Source organism: Buteo buteo, chromosome 12 (assembly GCF_964188355.1).
Source record: "Buteo buteo chromosome 12, bButBut1.hap1.1, whole genome shotgun sequence".
Taxonomy (NCBI): Eukaryota; Metazoa; Chordata; class Aves; order Accipitriformes; family Accipitridae; genus Buteo; species Buteo buteo.
Window position 1 is genome coordinate 26,671,627 of NC_134182.1, and position 21,961 is coordinate 26,693,587.

Sequence of the window (21,961 nt, forward strand, 5' to 3'; positions counted from 1 at the left end):
GGAGCCCTGTCACGCCTGCAAAACAAGTGCATGCTACCAGGCTGTTCCTGTTTCTGGTAAGCTATTAGAAAAATTTCTTGAGATGCTAAACTCCAAAATGTTCTAGCGGATCTGCAAGGACTATGGCTTCCAGCAGGCTCTGCAGGATCCCCAGAGACACCAGTGTTTCAGAGCCAGGTCCCTGGGCTAGCTCACATGCCAAGACTTCAGAGATGAGTTCCTGAGTGCTCCCTGCTACTAAAAGTTGGGAGTTAAAAACAAAAAGGAGTAGCAAAAAAAACCCCCAAACATTTTAGAAGAGTCTACTAAATAACTTTGCCGCTTTAGTACTGTACTAAGAAGAAAAAGAGATTCCTTAAGAGGTGACCCAAGGCAACAATAGCATCTGGCAAGTTGGAATCCTGTACAGATATAGACATACCAAACAATGCAGCAAATAAATGCAAGACCCCAAGACCCCTGGGATGGGCAGATCTCCCTGGACTACTCTTTGGCCACCCCGCTTCGTACAAGGTCCTTGTACGTGTCAAGAACCTGTCAAGGCTCTTTTAACCTTCCATGGGCCCAGTGTGTTTCATGCCATTATTGTCCTATTTTTTTTCCTCCCCAAAACTTCCATTTTTCTTTCTTTCAGAACTCTGCCAGTATATTGCAGACTATATGAACATAGATCAGGCTGCTCTGTTTTCATATCTGACTATACAGATGCACCAACATCTGCTGCTTTCAGCCCTTCCTCTCTTCTCTCATCAGTTCTCCCCTTGTGCTTCCAAACCTTTCTATGGTGAAGGTCTGGCACATCCCTTCCTCACTCTGTTTCCTGAAGCTCAGGTTCAGAAGTGCTTTATTGCTCCACATATAAGGCAAACCCTTCACTTCTCAAAAGACAGAAAAAAAGACATTTAAAAAATATATATCCTTTAAAAAACTATACCTTGTCCCACAGCTTAGGTCTCCCCAGCTTCTGTAGGACACCCTTAGCCCACTCACTGCCCAGCACTCCATGTTCCACCCAGCACCCCCTGCAAGGTGGCACAGCCCCCTGCCCCAAGCCCCTCTCCTGCACCTCCTCAGGTGTGCCCCAAGGTGCTGGGAGGCAGTCGGATGGCACCGGTCACCTCGCCACATCAGTCCATTGCACGGGGGACGACAGACAAGATGCATCCCCTGAGATGGGAAGAAAATTTCAGTGCAGCTGGGGAGATTTCTGCTGTCATGGGACAGGGAGTCTGAGCTTGACCTGGACATCTCAGGTATCTGCCGCTGCACCAGCAGCTACCAGAGACTTGTAAAGGGGCCACCCAGTAGCTTGGCACGTATGACATACACTGGCACATACAGTGAGATGCACATCCTCCGATAACCCCATGGCGTATCCTCTGGGCTAGCAGGTCCTGGTCTCTCATTGTCTGCTTCCCAAATCAAGCCATCTAATCCTGTAACCCCAATGCTTCCAAAGCCCATCTCTTACTTTGTAAGTAAATATATGTATATATACATGCACATCTCTTACTTTGTAAGTATGTATAGAAATATATTCTTTTCCTTTTTACAGTTACAAATTGCATTTACACACAGGTTTTTATTTTTTTTGGTATCTGTGCAAGCATCTTAAGGAACATGAGCTCAAGATATAAAATTTTTGAGAATTCCTTTTATTTTTTATTAGTTTTTAAAACCCTACATCAAAATATATAATGTATGTCCGTAACAGGAAACTCTGTAGGGTAAATCCTTTTCTTCAAACACAAAGAATGAAACCAATGCCACCGCCACATCCACCTTTGCCTCCACCTTTCCCATCAGCTTCCTGGAGAACACCAAGCCTTCAATTGACATTCAGGTCCAAAATGTCGTAGAGGTTTTTCGCCACACACAGAGACTGCTTGGCGGCATGCTCCTTCAGCCTGGAGCCCATCACTTGGTAGAGGGTAGCTGCAAACTTGGTGACCACAGCCTTGACTTTGCTGCTTCGGGTAGGCAGGACCCTGTTTTCCAGGAAGGACCAGAGCGCGGGCAGGGCGTAGCGCTTGATGACTTGGGGTTTCCGAGGATAAACAGATTCCACAAGCACTGCCGGACAAGAGAGACAAGCTTCTTAAAAACGTTAGTGCAAACGAGTACCTACCTTTATTTTTGGTTCTTGGAAGCCTTTTCTGGCTAATATCAGCAAGCACAAATTGCCTGACGATCCAGAAACAGGCAACAGTCTCTGACCATCCACTGAACAGAACAATCAACCTCTGAGGACCTTAATTTCTCCAAATTAGAGGCTTTACATCTGTGATAGACTTAGCAAAGTGAATCATACACATTTTGCAAATCATTTCACTATCCGCTTCTGCATTACAAATGACAAAAATGTCAAATCACTGTTTATTTCCATTAAGAAGTTGTCTAAACCATCTGCTGAAGATTTTGAAATGCAGCTTAGAGAGGTAATTGAAAGATTTCTAATAAAAAGGATGATTACTTTTTTGTGACCTTTGATGAAAAATGCCGGAAGTCTAATTTGGCAGTTCCCTTTGCTCAGTGGCACACAGCGAACAGCAGTATTATACTACACTTCAAAATTCCAGCCCACAAAAGATGTGTGCTGCTTGACAGTTTTATTAGAAACATCAGTGACTAACTGATGTCTTTGGCAGAATGGTCTAGTTTGAGCTTTTTTCCCCTCATACTTGGTGGCTTCTAATGAACAGCTGTTTCAAACTTCAGGACGCCTTAGATAATTACCCAGACCCCATTGCCATGGCATTTGAGCATCTCATGATTTTAATGGGATTTACCCTCACAATGTTTTCTGAAATAGGGGAATAGAGAGAGAAAAATCTTACGCAGGGGGCTGACATTTAACCAAAAAACAAGCATTCCCTCTCATTCTCTCTGAAGTCTGCTCTCAGCTCATTTTCTGAACTATATTAAATACAAACAAAAATTTACTCCCAATAGGCTCCTCGCATGGCAGATTTTGCTGAGAGATCAAAATCTGAAATGGTCTGGAGACAGAGTTCTTATTTTCTGTTCAGTGGAAAAGTTATGCAGTAACCATTTATTATTCTGTAGTGGAAGGACCTTCATTTTCTCTACACCGTTAATCTAGCATCAGTCATCAACATTTAAACAGCTCCTGAAAGCACCTAAAACCAATTCTGGTAAGCAAGAAAAGGGTTATGGTACCTATTTGAAAATGGGAGTTAATGTGAGTTTAAATGCTATTAAACACCGTGGTCACCGTGGAGCTTCAGAAGAGAAAGCGCTGTCTGTTCCCTCTAAATCCCAGAGAGAACATCTGCTCTCTCCAAAGTAGTCCCAATTTATTTTCAAATGCTTTATTTTTTCAGGAGATTAAAATAACTCTAAGATTATATTCTATGTTTATGGAGATTTACTCGATTCAAATTATCTTTAAAGGCCCTTTTACATTCGCTGTGGCTAAACATGCCCTTTTGAGATTCATAAGGAAGAAGCAAAGTGTATTAAGCCTTGGATTACAAGATGCTGGCATAATTAGCAGTGGATTTAGCCCTAATTGAAGCAAGGCTATAAATGGTCTTTTCTAGTATATATTGAGATTATAATTTTTTCCATTCCTTGGCTATTGCTGGACATAGCAAGCTACTATTATAAATCAATTATCAGCTTCATTTGCGGTGTGTCGGACACTGCTGATACAGAAATAGACTTGTTTGCACATCCTGAAACGCTCAGAGTCCAACGTCATATCTGCAATACAGGCAGGGAGCCTCAGTAGGTTGGGCTGAACTGCCCGCTTCTGCCTCTCTGCCCCCAAATCCTGCCTTGCACAAAATCCTTGCCTGTAATATGTGTGTTGAGTTTTCATCTACGCTATGAGCCCCAGGCTCTGCAGAATTCAGCCTCAAAAGTTTCCAACAGGAAAACAAGAATCCCATGATGACAAAACAAACTGATCCTCAGAAACACCTGTTGCCACAATTTTTTCTAAAGGATGGTTGTTCGCTTTAGAAAAGGGACCTCTTACAGACCTCCATGGCCTTTACTGTACTGTCCTTCAAAGAGAGGAGCCAGCCAGGGTATTTTTAGCCCCTCTCTTTCCTGGAGGTGGGTCCCAATATGCCCCAGTGAGATCTCAGCGCTGGAGCCCAAGCACCATCCTCATCTCACACACTGCATGCCTCTGCAGCAGCCAGGCAAACCCCTGCCAAATACACCTACTATGTGTATTTTGCAGGACGGACAAGCTCGGGACCTTCTAGTGTTTGATGAGCTACTGCACTGTCTATTCAGAGGCATTTCTTCTAAGTATTGCCTCTGAAGGCTTCTTGACTTAGCAGTGGAAATTAGCTGAAGCAAGTGATACCTGAGAGATATTCTGTGACATCCAGCAGAGCTTGGCCACTGAGGAAACGCACTGGCTGGGCCAAGGCTTGCAGCAGCAATGCGTTATCTGAAAGAGAAACATTTCTTTCTACTCACTCTTCTGAGGTTATAAAGAAAAAGGGGGGGGGGGGGGGTAGGGGCGGCAGAGGTAACTGCATTTTTTAAATAAAATTCTGCCATTTTCTCAGTGCTTTTCTTCTTCTTTCCTTCAGGCCTACTTGGGAGGATTTAAAATTCAAAAAGAAAAGCTCTAATTTCACATTTGTAAATACAAAGTTGACTGCTGCACAAGGAACTGTGTTAAACATGTCACATCAGGGCCCTCAAAATTTAAATCACATGTAAGCAGTGAAAAGGTTGTGCGTGCTGGAGCTTTGCAGAAGTGACGTCCTCCCTCGTCTAAGGAAAAGGGTGAGAAGGCTCAAAAGTCCACACATCCGTTCACATTTTAAGGATAAACTACTGTTAAATCTTTAAGTTACCTGTTGGAATCTACAGACAAGATTCCAAGTTACTCTTACAAGAGAGAATTACTGCTCATTGCCAACACCATCCACTCTTGGGGGCTCTTGTAACATCTCTGAAATCAGATCTTGGCAGACAGACTGGAAAACGAACTGATTTCCCAATACTTGACAGTCATATGTATTTTAGTTTTTCCTATGCTGTCTGTTGTTGATTTAGGGTCTTGTTTTAACTTATAAACTGTTGCCTGGCTTGTTCTGCAAGCCTCCAGTCTTACCACTTTGATAAGTCCAGCAAAGCTTTTCTCAGAGGCAGAATGCACGTGGGATGCGATACGATACCTCATGATGTCACCAGGAGTGGCACCGATAAAGCAGGCAACGTACTTCTTTGTGAACCACGACAGAGCTAAATCCTGAAGTGGTTTTAAGTAGCACTGTGCTATTAAGTGCTCCTTTTCACATGAGATACAAAAAGGAAGTCCCTAATGATCTTCTTGGAAGTGTGCAGTAAAGAACTGATCCCGCTATCCTAATTAAGCTTCTGCTTTGGTAATTACACTCTTCTCATCCACCTTTTTAAACAGACACTTCACTTTTTGCCTCACACTCTTGCAGTATTGGCAGACCCTGTTTCATACGTGCTGTTCCTCCCCAGAGAGTTAACTTACAGCTGCTGCTTTGAAAAAAACACCCTGAGATCTGGAGATGTTGAAGGAGCACAAAATGTTAATTAATCATTAAGATCAGTATCTACACAGATTTTCAGGGGAACACTTGGGGTTTGGGTGGGTGAGGGAGAACTGGTTGTTTGCTTGGTTTTTAGGAATCTAAGTGTATAGGCACTATTCACCTTTCAAGTTAAGGGTTTCAAATGCCCTGTGCATTTTGAAACAGTAAAGCTGGAGTCGATAACAAGTTTACCCAACCATTACTTTAGCTGCCTTGAGAGACCTAAAGGCAGAGGAGCTTTTAATGGCTGTTAGAGAAAACAAGGCAGCAGGCAGTTCAATTCTTATTAATTCAGCTTTAATTCTTTGCACTACATATTAGCTGAACCTGTTGGCCACAGGACACACACCCCAGCATTTGCAATACAAGCAAAAGAAGAATCTGCTTCTCTGCGCTCTCGTTTGCACTGTGGTCACCTCTTTGCTATGTAAACACCTACAGGGGAAATTTCCCTTCCCCTCTTGCAGAGGGCTGGTTCCTCTGGGAGCTACTCGGGCTGCTGGCCTCACTCCACACCCTAGTGTCAGGCAGCGGCCATCTGAATGGCATTTCTTTCAAGACAGAGGACAGGGTAGGACAGATGTCAGAGGAGAGCAAGATCTATGCCTTGGTCCCATTGCAGTCGGGCTTGATTTGCTGATTTGCCGCCATCTACAAGGTGGCTCCCTCGAGTGGGATTAGGGTCCCAGGTCACAGCTAATGAATGTGTGGGGCCTTCAGCTGAGGACGTCCAAGCCAATGTCAGGGTTAAGCTAAATAAAAGATTCAGGCATTATTTGGAAGCAAGTTAGTTTGTTGGTGGGTAGAATTTTTGTCTTGAGGATGGGGGGGATTTGTTTTGGGCTTGGGGTTTTTTTGTTTTGTTTTTACATCGAGTGATAAAGCAATTTCCTCACCAGCTTACATTTTTGCATGGATCATTAAAGGTGACAGATGAGGAAGTCTCACCTAAAACTCAGAATCTGAGGCATGTCAACACAGAGTCTTGGAGCAATACCTGGGCTCTTAGCTATGAAACTCAGTGGAGCAATGGGGCAAGACATTGTGCTCACTTACTCTAAGCTAGGAGCGTTGCACAATCCTTTAGAGTTCTTGGGGGGGGTTGTCATTTGCCACTTGATTTTAAATTGAAAAGGCAGACAATTTTAAAGCATGTGGGAAGGTTTCGCTCATGCATTTTTCCAGTAGACCCTTCCTTCCCCCACTAAAGCCCTAGGTGTTGAATTTTGAAATCTTTGTGACTCAGTTGCCTGTTTGAATTTTTGCAAATGTCCATAAAAATGAGCAGAACCAAAAAAATACATCCCACCCTGTTTGCTTGAACCTGTCTCTGGGTAAAGTCAGTGTGATGAGAGACAGATGTACCTCACTCCTGTTCTGACATCTGCGAGCATGGAAAATTTACAGGGATCTTTCAGAATTGGTGAGAGGGGAATGACAGAAAGCTACATACAAACCCCTGAAGGGATCTGTTTGCCCCATCCTCTATTAGCAGGATTCCGCAACTTTTCCCCAACCTTCTCCCAGGCACCACAAAAAATGCATAAGGGCCAAGAGCACTACAGGTCTCACACCCTTCTCCCCATTTCATGATCAGGAATAACCCTATACTTGGGACACAGAAAGGCAACAGGTCAGCAAATTCACTGAGTTTGCAAAGCAGCTGATGTGGAGAAAGTTGTTAATTTCCCTCTAAGACCTGCCTCTTCAACACTAAATTTTTCAGGCATATTCACCCAGTGCTGCATTTTCACAGCTGACATAAATCTGTGTGGCAAGGGCATTTACAGCAGACCTTGGCTATGTAGTTATTTGCTATAGCAATCTTGCCCTATGCAGAGCAACATGTGGAACAAGCCATCATTTACAGCTGGATTTATACCTGTTTGTTCTAAAGAAATGAACTTGGCAAATCATAAATTCCCTTTTTAAAAAAGAAGACAAAGAAGAAAGGTGGAAAATAGACAGGACTGGCTAATGCCTATAATGTAGAGCCTTCCAGGAAGCCGTACTGCAGCAGCTCTGATGGGCCAGTGTCCCTTCACACCAATAGCAAAGCAATTCATTTGGGAAGTAAAATCAGGCCCAAACAACCTCCAAAAACCCCTTTGTCCCTGAATTCTAGCAAAGTTGTACTCCAGGATTTATTGTTCAGCTCCTTCTGCACCAAAGCAGACAAGGAGCACAGAGCCAAAGGCTCCTGGGGCTTTGGGGAAATGCTGGTACATATTCAAGCCTGCCTGGGAACTGGTGCATAAAGACTGCACCACCACGGCTTCTGGTTACCCAGCTCACCAGTGACAGTTGGCAGGAATTCAGGTTCTTTGATATATAGCATAAATGCCATGAACGATCTGCAAACCTGGAATCAAACACAGAATCCAAACACTTTATGTGGAACCCGCTTTTCTGTACATTTTAACCAGTGTAAGAAAGTCCTGGTGAACACTTTTATTGATGGCATTCATCTTTCCAAAACCAAACTCCTTGCATCTCTAAGTGCACACACACCAGCTCTCATCTCACATTTCAACAGAAATCAGAGCTGGAGTAAACAGCAGATGAAGAGCCCCAGGGACCAGAAACTTCTGGTCACAGCTGCAGCGATGACAGCAGTAACACAAGTATTGCCAGTGCGCTGCTGAATCTACAGCAGAAGATCAAGAGGGAAATTCAGGACTGGATTCATCTCGCCAAACTTTAAACACTTCACTGAGGTTTCAGTGGGTAGATGTAAACACCTACAGCAAGCTACACAGAGCAGCCTGAGTCTCTCTGCCTGATGGAAATGTGTGCAAAAAGAAAACCAGGCAACATCAACACCTCTCCACTAGATCCTTGCCGCTGGATCCTCCAGGGGATCCAGCTGCCTAAAACAAAGTGCATAAGAATAACCTACGAGTCACAGAGAACAACACTTTCCATAGACTTGGGTCTGGTTTTCAACTGTGTCCCCTGGCTGCAACCAACCCTACCAGCCCCTTCTTCACTTAAAGAGCCACCCAGTTGTCTGTCCTTGTACTCATTGTTGTGAATCATTAATATCAACCGTAAAACTAAGGTGAGACAAAAAAAAAAAAACAACTTAGTATAATCCCATTCTATTTTACTCCCATCCTTTTACTTCTGCTTTTCTGACTCCCTTATTTTTAGGTTACTGCCTCCAAATTAAGGCAAATTTAAACCTGTGGCAGGTGAGGGGAAACAGGGAGCTAACTTCAGGACAGTATCTCCATATGCTTTTAAGAAATACATACTACCCACATGCATACAATCAGTTTCTAGAGCAGATCACAAGGAAATTATTCTGAATACGCTGACCAAAAAGTAGCTGTTAAAAGAAGTTTTGATGAACTGTAAAGACACTGATGCAGACTTCTGTAGTACTAGCCATGAAGGACCATGCCACTATATTTGCCAAGGCACAGCATGCAAACACAGTTTTTGGACTGCGATAAGGGATGGGCTGGAGCTGCGCTCTGTGGGGCAGGTGCCTCCAGCCGAAATGAGCCTGAGGATCCCTGAGAGCTTCAGCATGACCCTGGTAGGCAGCAGAACACATGCTGCACAACCTGCAGCAGGCCATATGGTTCAGGACACAGGGCAGATCGGGACCTCACCCTCTCCCTACTGCAGGTGCATATTTTACATCAACAGACATACTTGCAGCCCCATGCTCAAGCACCTAGAAAAGGGGACAATAATGGGCTCCTTTCCCTTCTGGAAGAAGGAAGCCAAGGCAATTCTAACCCCCCACACGTGAGACCTCCAGACTGACTATAGAACAAGCATTTCATCCTTCATCTGATCTCCACTGTGATCTTTCGTAACACAGTATCTTATTAAATTTAAGGTCTCAATCTTTAGATTCATAAGGACATTTTCACTGGGCTTTACATGGCTAAACTACTACCTAAAACTACAAAATGAGTAACTGAGTTCAAAGGTTTTCATATGGTAGTCAGCAAGGGACAGACACATCTGCTCAGGAGAGCTGCCACTGCCAGAGCGTGGAACAAAGCCCAGCGAGAGCAAAGAGCCTCCACCATCCTTCCCACCATGTGTTTCGAGGGAAAGGCACATTCCTTTCATCTTGTTTTAGTGGGTATAAACTTAACAGAACGCACATCTTAGAAATCCAATTCAATAAAAACAAAATGCATGCAGTTTCCCAGGAGGAAGAGGGAAAAACAGTCATGCCAGATGCTAGTCACTTCCCTCATGCTCTTCTGGCAGGAACTTAAAATAATCCCTATAATGTCTTCTCTACTGAGTTAATAATCAGACATAAGAGCCAGGTGATAAGCAGCATCCATTCAGCTGCAGATCACAACATGATACAACAGACTGGGATAGAAAGAATGCAGGCAGGACTTCATAAATATCTTGCAGCAGCTGGATATTTCCACAGACGACACCAGCTATCAATAGACTTGGTGTTCACTTGACTCTGAGACATAGAAGCCACAGTTGAGGAAAGTCAGTGTTAGAGGTCAGCCTTACCTAGGTGAGCAATGGATGCTTCCAGCACTTTCACAGCTGCAGCATAAATCCCTGAGCGTTTTGAGTTCAGGTTGTCAGTGACTGCTGCTACCAGAGGGACCAGCACTGGGTGTAAGGCATATTTGAGTATGGGCGTCATCAAAGCCAGCACCTCCAGCGCCTGCTGGTTCACTTTCTTGTTGCAATCCTGAAGTCTCAGGACAAAAATATCAAAAATCTGTTAAGAAAACAAACGACATGAAAGCTGGATTAAAACGTCTTTGTTTCAAGAGGGGATGTAGAAACAAGTACCCAGCAATGTAAAAGATGAATGTAATTCTTTCTGTCAGGTCAGCACTTGCTAGCACAATTTCACTGTTTTCCTGTGGGCTCCTCACTGTAGTGGTTGCACAACCTCACGCTGGTGGAAAAGATTTTCATATTTTATTAAGAGGTTTGGGTGGGGACAGGATAGTTCATATGCTGTTCTCTTTACCCACAAATAGTTAAATCAATCCCACATTATTAATGCAAAATAGTATCTTTGGTATAGAGGTATGAAAACAGGTATTTAAGATGGCCATTTTTCCATAAAGCTGTCTCAAGTACTGAGAGTAGTTTTCATTTTGCCAAAACTGTGACTGGATGAGATCCAGGTTTTGTTTTATCTGTCTCAGAACCTGCGTCTGGAGGAGTGCAGGGCTCTGATAAACTCTTCAGGATCCAGGCCATTTGTCTAGCTAACAGGTAGACTTCTGAAGTTTAATGTGCTGTGCAGTTCTCATGAGAGCAGGTTCAGTCCCTTGACAGCCACATTATCAGGTGCCATTTTTGGGAAAAGAGGAAAAAAGCAGCTGCTGGGAAGAGAAGGAAGAGAAGATCTGTCTCTAGCCACTTTCCTCCTCTTTCCAAAGAGAAAAAAGGACCCCTGGGAAGTGTGAGAACAGTCTTTCCTAAGCAGGAAGGGGATGAGGATGAAAGTGAATAGGCAGAGCTGTGTCCGTGCAAGGCAAGATAAAGTTTACAGGAGCATCCTTGAAAAAATAATATTTTATTTTTTTTTTAATCAGCCCAGCCTGATACTTCTCTTCCCCATTCCAACACATTCTTCTTCTAAAGAATAATTGCCAAGCTTTCAGTGGCTAGATTTCCTTTATTTCAACCTAACTGGTAGCAGGAGACAGCAGAAGCTACAGCAGCAGTAAACTGTCGTGATCTCATGAACAGCACCGATAGGCACCTGCCAGAGAAATACATCTGGACTGAAACTACTTGCCGTGAAGCCTGGAATTGAATTAAATTATTCTGGGTAAGAAGCGGCCAGCCTGTCCCAAACAACTAGTATGTAGTGCCAAGACACACTGAGTTAACTTTACTGGTACAGGTTTGGGAAGGGAGCTAATGGGAAAGGAGCAATAGAGATGCCCTGTATACCTGGACAATGTTAGTGGAGACGAACTGGGGGCTGCTTCTGCAGTGATCTAGGAGGAGGTCCACTCCCTCCATTCGTGTCTGGAACTCCGTGGCTGTCAGGAGCCTGGAAAGCTCCCTGAGCTGTTCAATTTCTTCCGCGGTCCGAAGTGATGTGCGACGGACTGTCTGACGGGGTAAGACGTGTACATCAGAGCCAGACCTCAAGCTGGAAAATAAAAACAAGGCAAGACCTTTTAGTGATAATGTCTTCAGTTAATTGTGAGGAAAACATCTTGAGGAGACTTCCTAATGACGTGATTTCAGCTAGATCCTATCTGAAAAACAACTTGGATCTCAGGACAATCGTTACCAGAGACAATTTGCAAGTAACATTATTGCTAGTGCTTACTCAGAAAAACCAAGGCACCAAGGATGGGATTCATCTCACTTATCTTCAGATGTCTTCCCAGGTACTCATCTAGCATCCCTTTGTGGGGAAAAATAGGCACTACTTCAAAGTTTAAATGTCTTTGGGCATTTGAATGGGAGGTGTCTGTATTATAAGGAAATTTCTTACTCTGGAGAAGTGTATCTACAACAGGTACGGGGATCTGGATAAATAGCTCAGATGCATCTGAACAGATGAATCCTACCCAGAGAAATTAAGGGGCATATCTGAAAGAATCCAGAGGCTCAGTAACAGAGATAAAAACAGAAGGCAGACATCCCACCACTACACTCACATTATTGCTTCCCTAGGGACTAGATCCACAGCTTAACAAACCTGATGGGAAAAATTCTCTTGAATCAACCTCTCTCTGCCATGAGCATGGGGAGATCCTAACTATGCTAATAAGAAGTGTGGTCACCTTCCTGCCACTACTGAGCACAACAGAGCTAAATAAATCCACTCTGTTATCAGAGAACAGATACAAGTAGCTCTCCCACTGGCATGGGGAGACAGCAAGGACCAAATTCCTATCTTGAATGCTGACTGCAGCACAGGGGAAAAGAACATGCTGTCCATCAGCCAAGCAGTAATGGGTCTGAATGACACGAACAGCTACAGAAAAAGTCCACGTTGAGACATCTGTTGACCAGAACTGCTCAGGAATTGTCTTGCTGGTACTGTTTGAGGGACAGAAAGCCATGATTCAGTGAGGCCAAACCACATGTATCAAAAGTGCTATTTTGGGGAATGGCATCATGGTTCTAGACTGGGACTTCTCATCAAACCACCCATCTAAAAAAGACTCCACTCAGATAAGAATACCCTGATCGAAATTACTGGTCCAAAGTCAAACAGCAGAGACACGACCCTCTCACAGCCTCCACAACACTGTCCTTGCCACTGCACTGGATCTTCTGAGCTGCAACTGCTCGCTGTCTCTTCCTCTCTCTCAATTTTTCTAGAAAACCCTCCAGAGAACTTGTGTTCAGCATAATGCAGAAATAGACATTTTTTATCGTAGAAGATTTGCGGGGCAAGGAAACAATCTCTGGCACAGCTCATCTCCACCAGAAAGATTTTACTGAGGAAGAGACATGTAAAGCTTGTCATGCGCTTTGTCAGATATAACAGAAGTGCTCAGTACCCTCCATCAGAAGGCAAGTTGTCCTGGGACATCTTCAAGCCGTGGCTCCTAGACTTCCTGGTGTCCTTGACAGGTGGATATTCACATTTATGATCTTCTGTTCCCTAGATATATATAAAAAAAACATGAATCTATAGAAGATAAAATAGGAAATTACTTGTTTAAAACACAAGTTATAACCAGAATCACTGCTACCAAGAAAGGCTTAGGAAAACATTTCATAACTTAAAGAGGGAGACAGGCCAGAGATTCAGTGATGTCTACTATTTGTTTTCAATAACCCGAAGCAAGTTATAGGTGCTACTATACTGGGCAGCAGTAAAAAATCCTGAATTCATTATTCTTGAGCACAAATGGGAATAATACAAACTGGTAGGGAACAAGCTTTCTTAAAGGGAATAGCAGAAAACTTTTGGACTTTCTGGAGGTCCCACTGTGTTGGGAGTTGATTTGGTTCACACTTAACTCTCCCTATTCCTGCACAAAGGCACATTCCTTTCTAGAATGTAAATTAAGGGGGGGACACACGGACGGACCAAAACCCAAATAAAACAAACCAGGGATGAGTTTCCACTGGATGCTGAATTCACGAAGCTTCTTCCAGCTCCACAGTGCATGACAGCAGGGCAGTATTCCCAGAATACAGACAATATATGTACTAATTATGGTTGCCTTGCGCATCTTTTGTGTATTTGGAAGTTTTCTTGGCACTACTACTTCCTTCATCTGTTGCAAAGACTCTATTATCTTCAGAAGCACTATTCTCACTTCATTGCTTAATTGGGGGGGGGGGGGAGTGTTGAGGTTTCTTATGCTTAAAGGTAAAACCATTTTCTCCTACTTCCCCTTCCTGTTTGTGGCTGATATTCAAAATACAGCCACTTTATTTCTAACCAAACTAGTTCGTTCACTGCCTGCAGATAAACAGGCTGAGGATCAACAGTTCATTCCCAGGAGCAAAATGATTCAGTGGAAGAAGAATGAGATAAAGAAAGAATAGGTATGTTTAATCTCATACTAGCAATCTCAGTACTTGCATATAGGAGACATTTCTCCTGCCAAGCACTTACTTGCTGCTTAACTGTTGCCATAACATCTTCCAAGTCACGTGAGGGGACAGACTGTTTCAAATACCTATCAAATTTTCGATGATTCATCAATATATTCATCATCTTCCGTCCATAACACCTAACGCAGGAACGAGAGAAATGAATACAGACTACTACTGTTTTTTCTCCCTTGTGAATAAACAAAGGAAGTGTTAATAGAATAAGCTGATATTTTAAACTTATAATGTGCAATACATTCATGAGAAGGTATTACCCATTCAGCAAAGAGAGATATTTACCTCCACTTGTTGTCACTGCACAACACTGCCAGCTGAACACGAGAGGCAAGAAGAGAACACAGGGCAACAGGAAAATACAATTTCACTCTGAAATTGTGTGTATGCTTCTGTGGGATCGAAGGATCCCATGGGACGAGCAGAGCGTATCTCCTGCTTTGCTGTCATGGCTTATTTGCAGTGCCTTTCTGCTGTTGACAATAATTTACCTTTCTTTAACTGGCAGAGAAGCTAGGACAAATCGCCTCATGCTTACTATTTGTTTTCTATACTACATGTATGCACACGGGCAGCTAGCTGCTCATGTGTTCTTGGCATCTGTTAATGGGAATTTAAATTAATAATCAAAGTAAGGGGGTTTTTTGGTTGGTTGGTTGGTTTGGTTTTGCTACTATGGAACTACAGCTATCTTCAAGAGAAAATCTGGAGGTCGTTCAGCCACAGACAACAACATTATACAATGACTGGGAGGAAAAATTTGTGACTATCTTAGCTATATCTGAAGAAGAGGTTTAGAAAGACTGATTACATTGGTTAAAGACAGCTGGAATTTTTCTAGGACAGTCTTAGCCTTATCAGAAATATATGCTTGGGATCTTTCAGTGATGAACAGTGGCCAACGCTTCAGCTTGGCATTAAGCACATGAGACCAAACAAAATTGTTTGACTGACTAATCTGAGCTCAGCTGATCTGAGCAAAGAATCATTCAAGTCACAGGCATTTGGCAATGGTCATTCTTGCTGGACAACCTCATGTTACCCAGTACTGCCATTTCCCAAGACAACATTATCCACACTGTGAAGTAACTTTCTTAATATTTACTTCACCTTCCATTCTTTTGTGGTTTTATCATTAATAGCCAGACATCAAACAGTTTTCATATTTTAGGAGGTGAAATGAAGATCATCACCTTGTGTCCGGATGACAGTCCTGAGCAAGCTTCACCAGCGTGCTCACCAGTACCTCAGTACTGGCACGCGCGCCCGACAGGAGCTTCTCAGCTCCGATTCGCTCCATCACAGTCACTAGGTGTTTGGCCGCACACCTCCGCACCAGGACGTTGCGGTGCCTGAAACAAGAGAACAAACACTGGGGCAGAGGGAAAAGGAGGGCCAGAAGCACAGTCCTTGGTCACAGCATGCTCCCCATAATGGCTGGGGGAAGGAGGCATGTGTTCTTGCTGCAATTGTAGCCACCTGTAGAAGATTCTGTCCTCAGATAAACACAAAGTTGGCATTGTACAAAGAGACTACCCGCAAGGAAGAGGGAGGAATTTAATCTCCCTGGACTATCTGATACTCCATTTCTTTCCCAAAATTAACTCTGAGAAAGAGCGAAATGAAAGACAATTCATGCTGACTTGGCCGAGGGCTTCCACTACACAGGCAGAGCTGCAGCAGGATTTAGGCTTATTTCACCCGTTTATCTCCAAATCAGCAGACCCTTGAAAAAAAACAAATGGGGGGAAAAGCCCTGTGGGGCACGAAGCCGCAGAATATCCAGCAATGCAGCCAGTTTGTTCTTTGGGGCAAGAGGTGCATTTGAATGTTTTACCCTTTTCAAAAGCTGAGGAAAAGGTAGCAGTCATTTTAGCCAGGTTGTCCTTTCTAGAAGGTGCCTGTTTGAAACTATCAGGCACAGCACTGCTATTTTAAGGCAGCATTTGCTTCAGCTATCCCATGGGAGCCAGCCTGTGAAGGCGCCTGTAAAGTGACTCACCATCTCAATGCTAACATGCAGCTTCAATGTGAATAGAAAGTGGAACTCTAAGGACATGAGAGTCAGACAGACTCCTCTCAGCAGGAGCTGTACCTGCTGAGCAGGCTGTGCCACACGCAGCGGGTTCTCCCCCACGTGCTCCATGTCCCAGCAATTAGCGTCTTTATTTCTCAAGTTAATGGCATAATGTTGATGCATGTTTTTTCCCAGGGCCTCTGTGGTTAGCATGAAATATCAAAGGGCGCTCACTGCTGGAATTGCCATTGTCCCTCTTCCCACAAAGCCAGAAGGCTGTATCACCACCCTCTACAGGGACTTTCACTTCCCCATCATTTACCATATCTAGGCAATGTTGACAGACTGTGAGAACAAATAGGCTGCAGTAGGGCAGAACCAGACAACAAGAGAAAGGGAGTGAGGTTGATCAGAGAATCTAATCACCGAGTTCACAGAGGATGCAGGAGAAATGACCCTTCCCTCCCATCACTCCCCTTCTGCCTCCCATCCCTTCCCCCTACCACACAATTTAAGGTGAAGGCTATCACTAAGAGAAGAACGTACTGGACTCCAATAGCCATGAAAGCAGTCATTGCTCGTGCAGGAGTCACGGTCCCCACCATGATCCCCAGGGACTGATCGGCGGCTTTCTGAATGAACTCGTTGGAATCCCCCATCCTCTGGAGCAAGACCCGAGCAACCTCATCCACTTCGTGGTCCATGTGTTTCGTCATGGTCCTGAAGAGCTCTCCAAGAGTGCTGATTGCAAAGCGACACACCTTTGAGCGGAGGTTGTTCACCTGGGGAATTCATGAGGGGAAACGTAAGAATCACCTTGTAAAGAAAATCAGTTCCCCTAGACAAAAGTCCTAGGAAACAACAAGACTTCTTGCTGTGTCCAGGTGGAACATAAGAACATGGTAAGAGCAGAAGACTACAAGAACAAAACCACACTTACTCTGATACCAACTTCTTCTCTGGCCTCAGGCCCACTTATACAATACAATTTTAATGAGGCTGCAGGCTTAAAAATATTGTTTCACCTAGAACAAATTGTGCTACTCAGCCATAACGTACACTGCTTTGATTTTAGGCCCTTTTACTGAAAACAAACAAACAAACAACAAAATTAAAGCAAGGGCTGTTCTTAAACTATAAAGGTGCAATTCATAAAGACAAGATAGAGGAAAAGTAGTAGTTTCCTCCTATCAAAAATTGCAGCACTGGCAGTTTGAGCACTCAACCAGGAAACAGAAGATATGGGCTCAAGTCTACAGACTAATTCACAGCAGGAACTTGAGTCCTTCTGCAGCTCCATCTACTCAGGAGAACCCTAGCAGTTGGACTTAAGGCACTTCAGGATCCTGGAAATCACATGTAATTACAGCTGCAATCGGTGGGGTTTTACAGCATTCAGTGCTGCTCTGGAGTGATCCCTGCTTCCAAAAGGTTCTCCCCACAAGGGTAAGGAAGAAGCATCTCAGAGTCATGTGCTTCATTTGAAAGATACTTTGAAGGACAGACCAGTGATTCTTTCTGCTGGACTTAGTTGTGCCTGTTAATAAAAACGAACCATGTAAATGCTAGAAGTGCTTGTGAAAGCAAAATCTGGGACTGGAATGAAATGAAAGCTGAAAGATGTCTCTGCACATGAATGTGTAGAACAGAGAGGAGGAAATTTCCTCAGAAATACAAAAGTGATATAAGAATCAGATGAGCTAAGCTGAAGGGGCTTCTCCTAACCCAGATATCAGAGTGGGAGAATCCGAGTCCTGCATATCTAAACAGAAAGGTTTGAAGAGTCCAACAACCCAAGGGGCATTCAAGCCTCCAGCGTCATTAAATATTAGATAGGGGGACTGATTTTCATGGAAATTAACTAAGTCTTACTGTCTTCTGCCAGCAAAGGAAAATTCAATGTATTTGGCAATCATGTAATAAGAGTACAAGGCAGCTGGTTCAGGCCAGAGACAAGTGCCAAGTCAGAAATATAGCCACAGATGTTAAGGAGCTGAGGTTGAGACCTCTCTGTTAACTGAGAGATGAGATAGTGAAGCTGTGTGCGACTGCCCTGCAAACCCCACAGCCAGGCCACTCCAAGCACCCAGTGGCTGCAGTGCAAAATTCCATCGGTGCACGGAGGCAACAGACCAATGGGCAAATTACCAAAATGCACACAGAAAGGAAGAAGGAGAAGCCATCATCAGGAAACACTGGAAAATAAAAACCTGCAGTCAATCCCCCAGGATGCTGGGGAGGAGGAGGAAGTGGGAGGAAGCTGGGAGGCAAAAGCTGCAGTGTTTAATTACAGCTTGGGCAGAGAGTTGGGCTGTGGCAAATCACCTGATTAGCGTCTCAGTTTCTGCATTTGTATACTGCATTATAATGACACCTAGCTCAAAGAGAAGAGATGTCCTACATACCAGTAAATATAGCTATATGTACAGACAGATCATATAGATAGGTGACGTAGCTATTAGAAAAATGAGGTCTAAAAATAGTAATGAAGGCAGACACTGAGCACACATGTAAATGAATAAGCACATATCTACTTTACACCCCATGTACAAGGTACATGGGACACAATTAAACATAATGTTCTTACCTCCTTGGTAACTGCCAAGGAAACATCATGAAGTCTACAGAGAAGGACTTCTGAGTGGCAGATAGCCAGGCGTCTGACGCTGAAGAGTCCCTTCATCTTCTGCTCCCTGAAAGGCAATTACCAAAAAGATTGATTTTTCTCACCACCCAAGAACTAGGCAGCACCCTCTGAAATTACCAGGGAGTCAGCTCAAACAAACAAAGGCAGGTGCTTCTCATACAGGACTTACTTAAATCACGGAACTCGTTGCCACAGGATGCTGTGGCAGCCAAAAGCATACATAAATCCAAAAGGCAAATAGATGGTTTCAGAGGGGATGGGTTAATTTGTGGCCATTCAACAAGACAGCCTTTCTGAAATCCCTGGCACACAAAGGCCCTATGTCACTGCTTCCTAGAAGCTGGGACATTGTGCCATGTTTCCGTTTCTTGCACCCTCTCTGTACCCTGTCTCTGAGACACAGTCCTGCCTGGCTGTTACTGGGCATTTTCCCTCTTTGCCATCCCCAGAGGGCAGTTCAGGAGTGAGAGTCTGCACTGCCACTCCATAGCTGAGTTTGCACTCTGCAGTCTAGTCGCCATGTCCACCACCACCCCACTCCACCCCTGCTGCCAAAAAAAGCAGTATGTCCTAAGAGATTCCACACCTGGGCAAGAACAGCCCAAACGCTGGATTTTCCAGAAAAAGACTACTTAAAATAACACCCACAACAGCAACATGTTATTTAAAAGTAGTAAAACCACGTCTCTTTCAGCACTTTCTTTGTGAAGGACCTGAGCTACATGAAGGCACATGACGCATCATGGGTTCACCAGGGCTGCAGGGCATGACTAGGGACCCATCCCCACTGGGGTCCCTGAATGTAACCCGGACCCCACGCACCTGCAGCAGCTTTCCGCACCTCACAGGGCACCAGACAGGAGCAGGGAAGAGAAAGGGGAGAGGTGCAAAACAAAGCAATCGCCCAAGGAGATGCATCATGGGAGATTTTTCATGGTTATCCCAGTATGAACAGAGCCCTAGTGAGCGTATGCTGACCCAGAAATCAAAAAGACAACCAGTATCACCTGAAATTTGTAGTGTCCTCCTGTCTGCGTCTAATTTCAGGACACACTGTGATTATCAACAAAACATCTTAGGCCCATATTAAGCAGCAAGGAGGAAAAAGTTTAATTCTAAAAGTGCAAGATTCCTGAAGGATTTTTTTTTTTTTTTCCTTATCTTTTGCCACGAGCCCTTCAGGAGAAATGACAGGCCGAGGAACTCTGCACCATGTCTCAGTCTGTTTCTCAGAAATAGGAACTCCCCGTAGGCACTCCTGGGACGTAGGTGCAGCAGGTCACAGGGACGCCCTGTCTCCTGCTGCCAGCAGCGGGAGCAGAGATAAATCCTTAATCAGTCCCACCTGGGCCAGTGACCTGAGGCCCCCAATCTCTAAACTCAAGACAGCTTCCATCATGCTTCTGGCTTCAGCCAGCAAATCTTGTGCCACAACTTTCTCTCTTCCCTGAAGATTTTGTTTGCAGCTACATGGACCAGAAGACAAAGCTAGGAAACAGCATGGACCTGCTGCGGCTGTAGCACTGCTACAGACCAAGGCAAATAAAAGGCTGCTCTCACATCTTTATATTGTGACTGCTTTGGAGTGGTTTCACTAGTTCCCTTTGGACATCTGGGCTGTCTGGGCCCAGAGGCACTGGAAGTAATTGCTTCTAACTGAGCTTGACATTTAGAGGGAGAAAGACCGAACAGGGGGCTTTCTTACCAGTCATCACTGCTGAGCCACGTGAGCGCATCAAGCAGCCCCTGCTGTGGGTGAGGGAAGGGTCTGGCTTCCTCCGCGATCCCACCCTCTGGCTCATCTTCCTCCTCCAGGACGTCCAGAGCAATGGCTGGCAGCGAGATCGCTGTAAGGAGAGGGTCAGGCACCAGCTTCGCATATCCCCGGGCAAGGCACCCGGCCACCAAGCAGATTGCAACTTAATCTCCCAGCCAAGGTTACATACGGGTGCAAACCGGCATTGGTTCAGACTTCCCTGCTATCTGGCTCATTGCTTTCCCCAGCACCCAGACACCTCCGAGTCACCCCCAGCTGGGCACCAGCTTCTTGTGTAAACCTGAAAATTGCCCACACAGAGCCAGCTCCCGAGTCCCTATAGGTACCACAGCCAGCTTGCAGTTTCCTAGTGCCACCGAGCTCACACACTGGGAGCCAGTGCCACCCAGCGAGACTTGCTACCCCAGGAATGAGCTCCTGAAATATGCACATAACTCCCTGTATCACCTCCCTGTTACCTGGAGCACTGGGGACAGAGGCACCCTGTAACTTTGAGGAAACACCTCCAGCTGCCCCCAGTGAGCACCAAGCCTGAGTCCCACTGGGCTCGGGTGAATCCCCAAGGAGCAACCACCAGGGAACAGTGATACCTGACCCTCTAAATCTGACAGTGCCTCTGTTTCCATTTACTTCAAATATTCTAGACAGCAGGCAGCTGAGTGCACACACATTTTAGCATACTATTGGGAAAGTAGTAGTTTATGGATTTTGCTATTTTCCAAGCGTTATGAATATTTACTATTTCAGAGGTATCACTGGCTGTATTTTGAAGATGCTGAGGTGAGATTTATTTGTCATCAAATGTACTTGTTTGCAAACTGTGCAAAGCCTAAGCTTTCTCTTGTGGAAAAAAGCAATTTCTAGTGCAGATAGTTGTGACAAAAAAGCCTTCCAAATGTGAACCGAGAATAAAAATATGTAAATATAGATGCAAATTGTTGGCAAACGCACTCTCTTGATGGTAAATATACAAGGTATAAAAAAAATCAGATGACAAATGCATTTGTTATGAAACCTATTTGTCATCAAAAGCACTGTAGGTCAAAAATTTCATGTCTTGCACTCAAAAGCTCATTTTCTAAAGTGTAGATGAAAACATCTGAGCTGTCTAAAAGTACTGAGTATGAATATTGCACAGAAACTAGATGAACTGCTATGGACTCTGTAGGGGTTTTATGCTACCTCACGTGTTCTACAAAGTATGGAGGATGGAGGAACTGTAAAATCAAAAACTATTCAGATGGGGACTAATTTGGATGTCACCAATATCACTGTCACTGACATCAGTGATGTCGCTGCATGAGTATGTAGATATACACATCTACATTCAATATGAATGGAGAGCCATGTCAGGCTAGTTCTGGTCAATTTTGAAAATCAGAGTAGCATCACTAGAAAAGAGCATTCAA

The 21,961-nt window shown here is 44.3% G+C and overlaps 1 protein-coding gene across 1 annotated transcript in view; it reads right to left on the reverse strand.

The window, feature by feature from the left end:
- Positions 1 to 1,599: 1,599 nt before the first annotated feature.
- Positions 1,600 to 21,961, reverse strand: part of LOC142038096 (TOG array regulator of axonemal microtubules protein 2-like) — a 38,653-nt gene continuing 18,291 nt past the window's right edge. Inside the window, exons 11-20 of the mRNA XM_075043143.1 lie at positions 20,481 to 20,622; positions 18,716 to 18,821; positions 16,675 to 16,910; positions 15,305 to 15,463; positions 14,119 to 14,236; positions 13,049 to 13,152; positions 11,475 to 11,673; positions 10,062 to 10,278; positions 4,343 to 4,429; positions 1,600 to 2,073 (exon numbers count right to left, since the gene is read on the reverse strand). Of these exons, the coding sequence (XP_074899244.1) occupies positions 1,829 to 2,073; positions 4,343 to 4,429; positions 10,062 to 10,278; positions 11,475 to 11,673; positions 13,049 to 13,152; positions 14,119 to 14,236; positions 15,305 to 15,463; positions 16,675 to 16,910; positions 18,716 to 18,821; positions 20,481 to 20,622 (1,613 nt within the window). The 3' untranslated portion in view covers positions 1,600 to 1,828. The remainder of the gene's footprint in view (positions 2,074 to 4,342; positions 4,430 to 10,061; positions 10,279 to 11,474; positions 11,674 to 13,048; positions 13,153 to 14,118; positions 14,237 to 15,304; positions 15,464 to 16,674; positions 16,911 to 18,715; positions 18,822 to 20,480; positions 20,623 to 21,961) is intronic.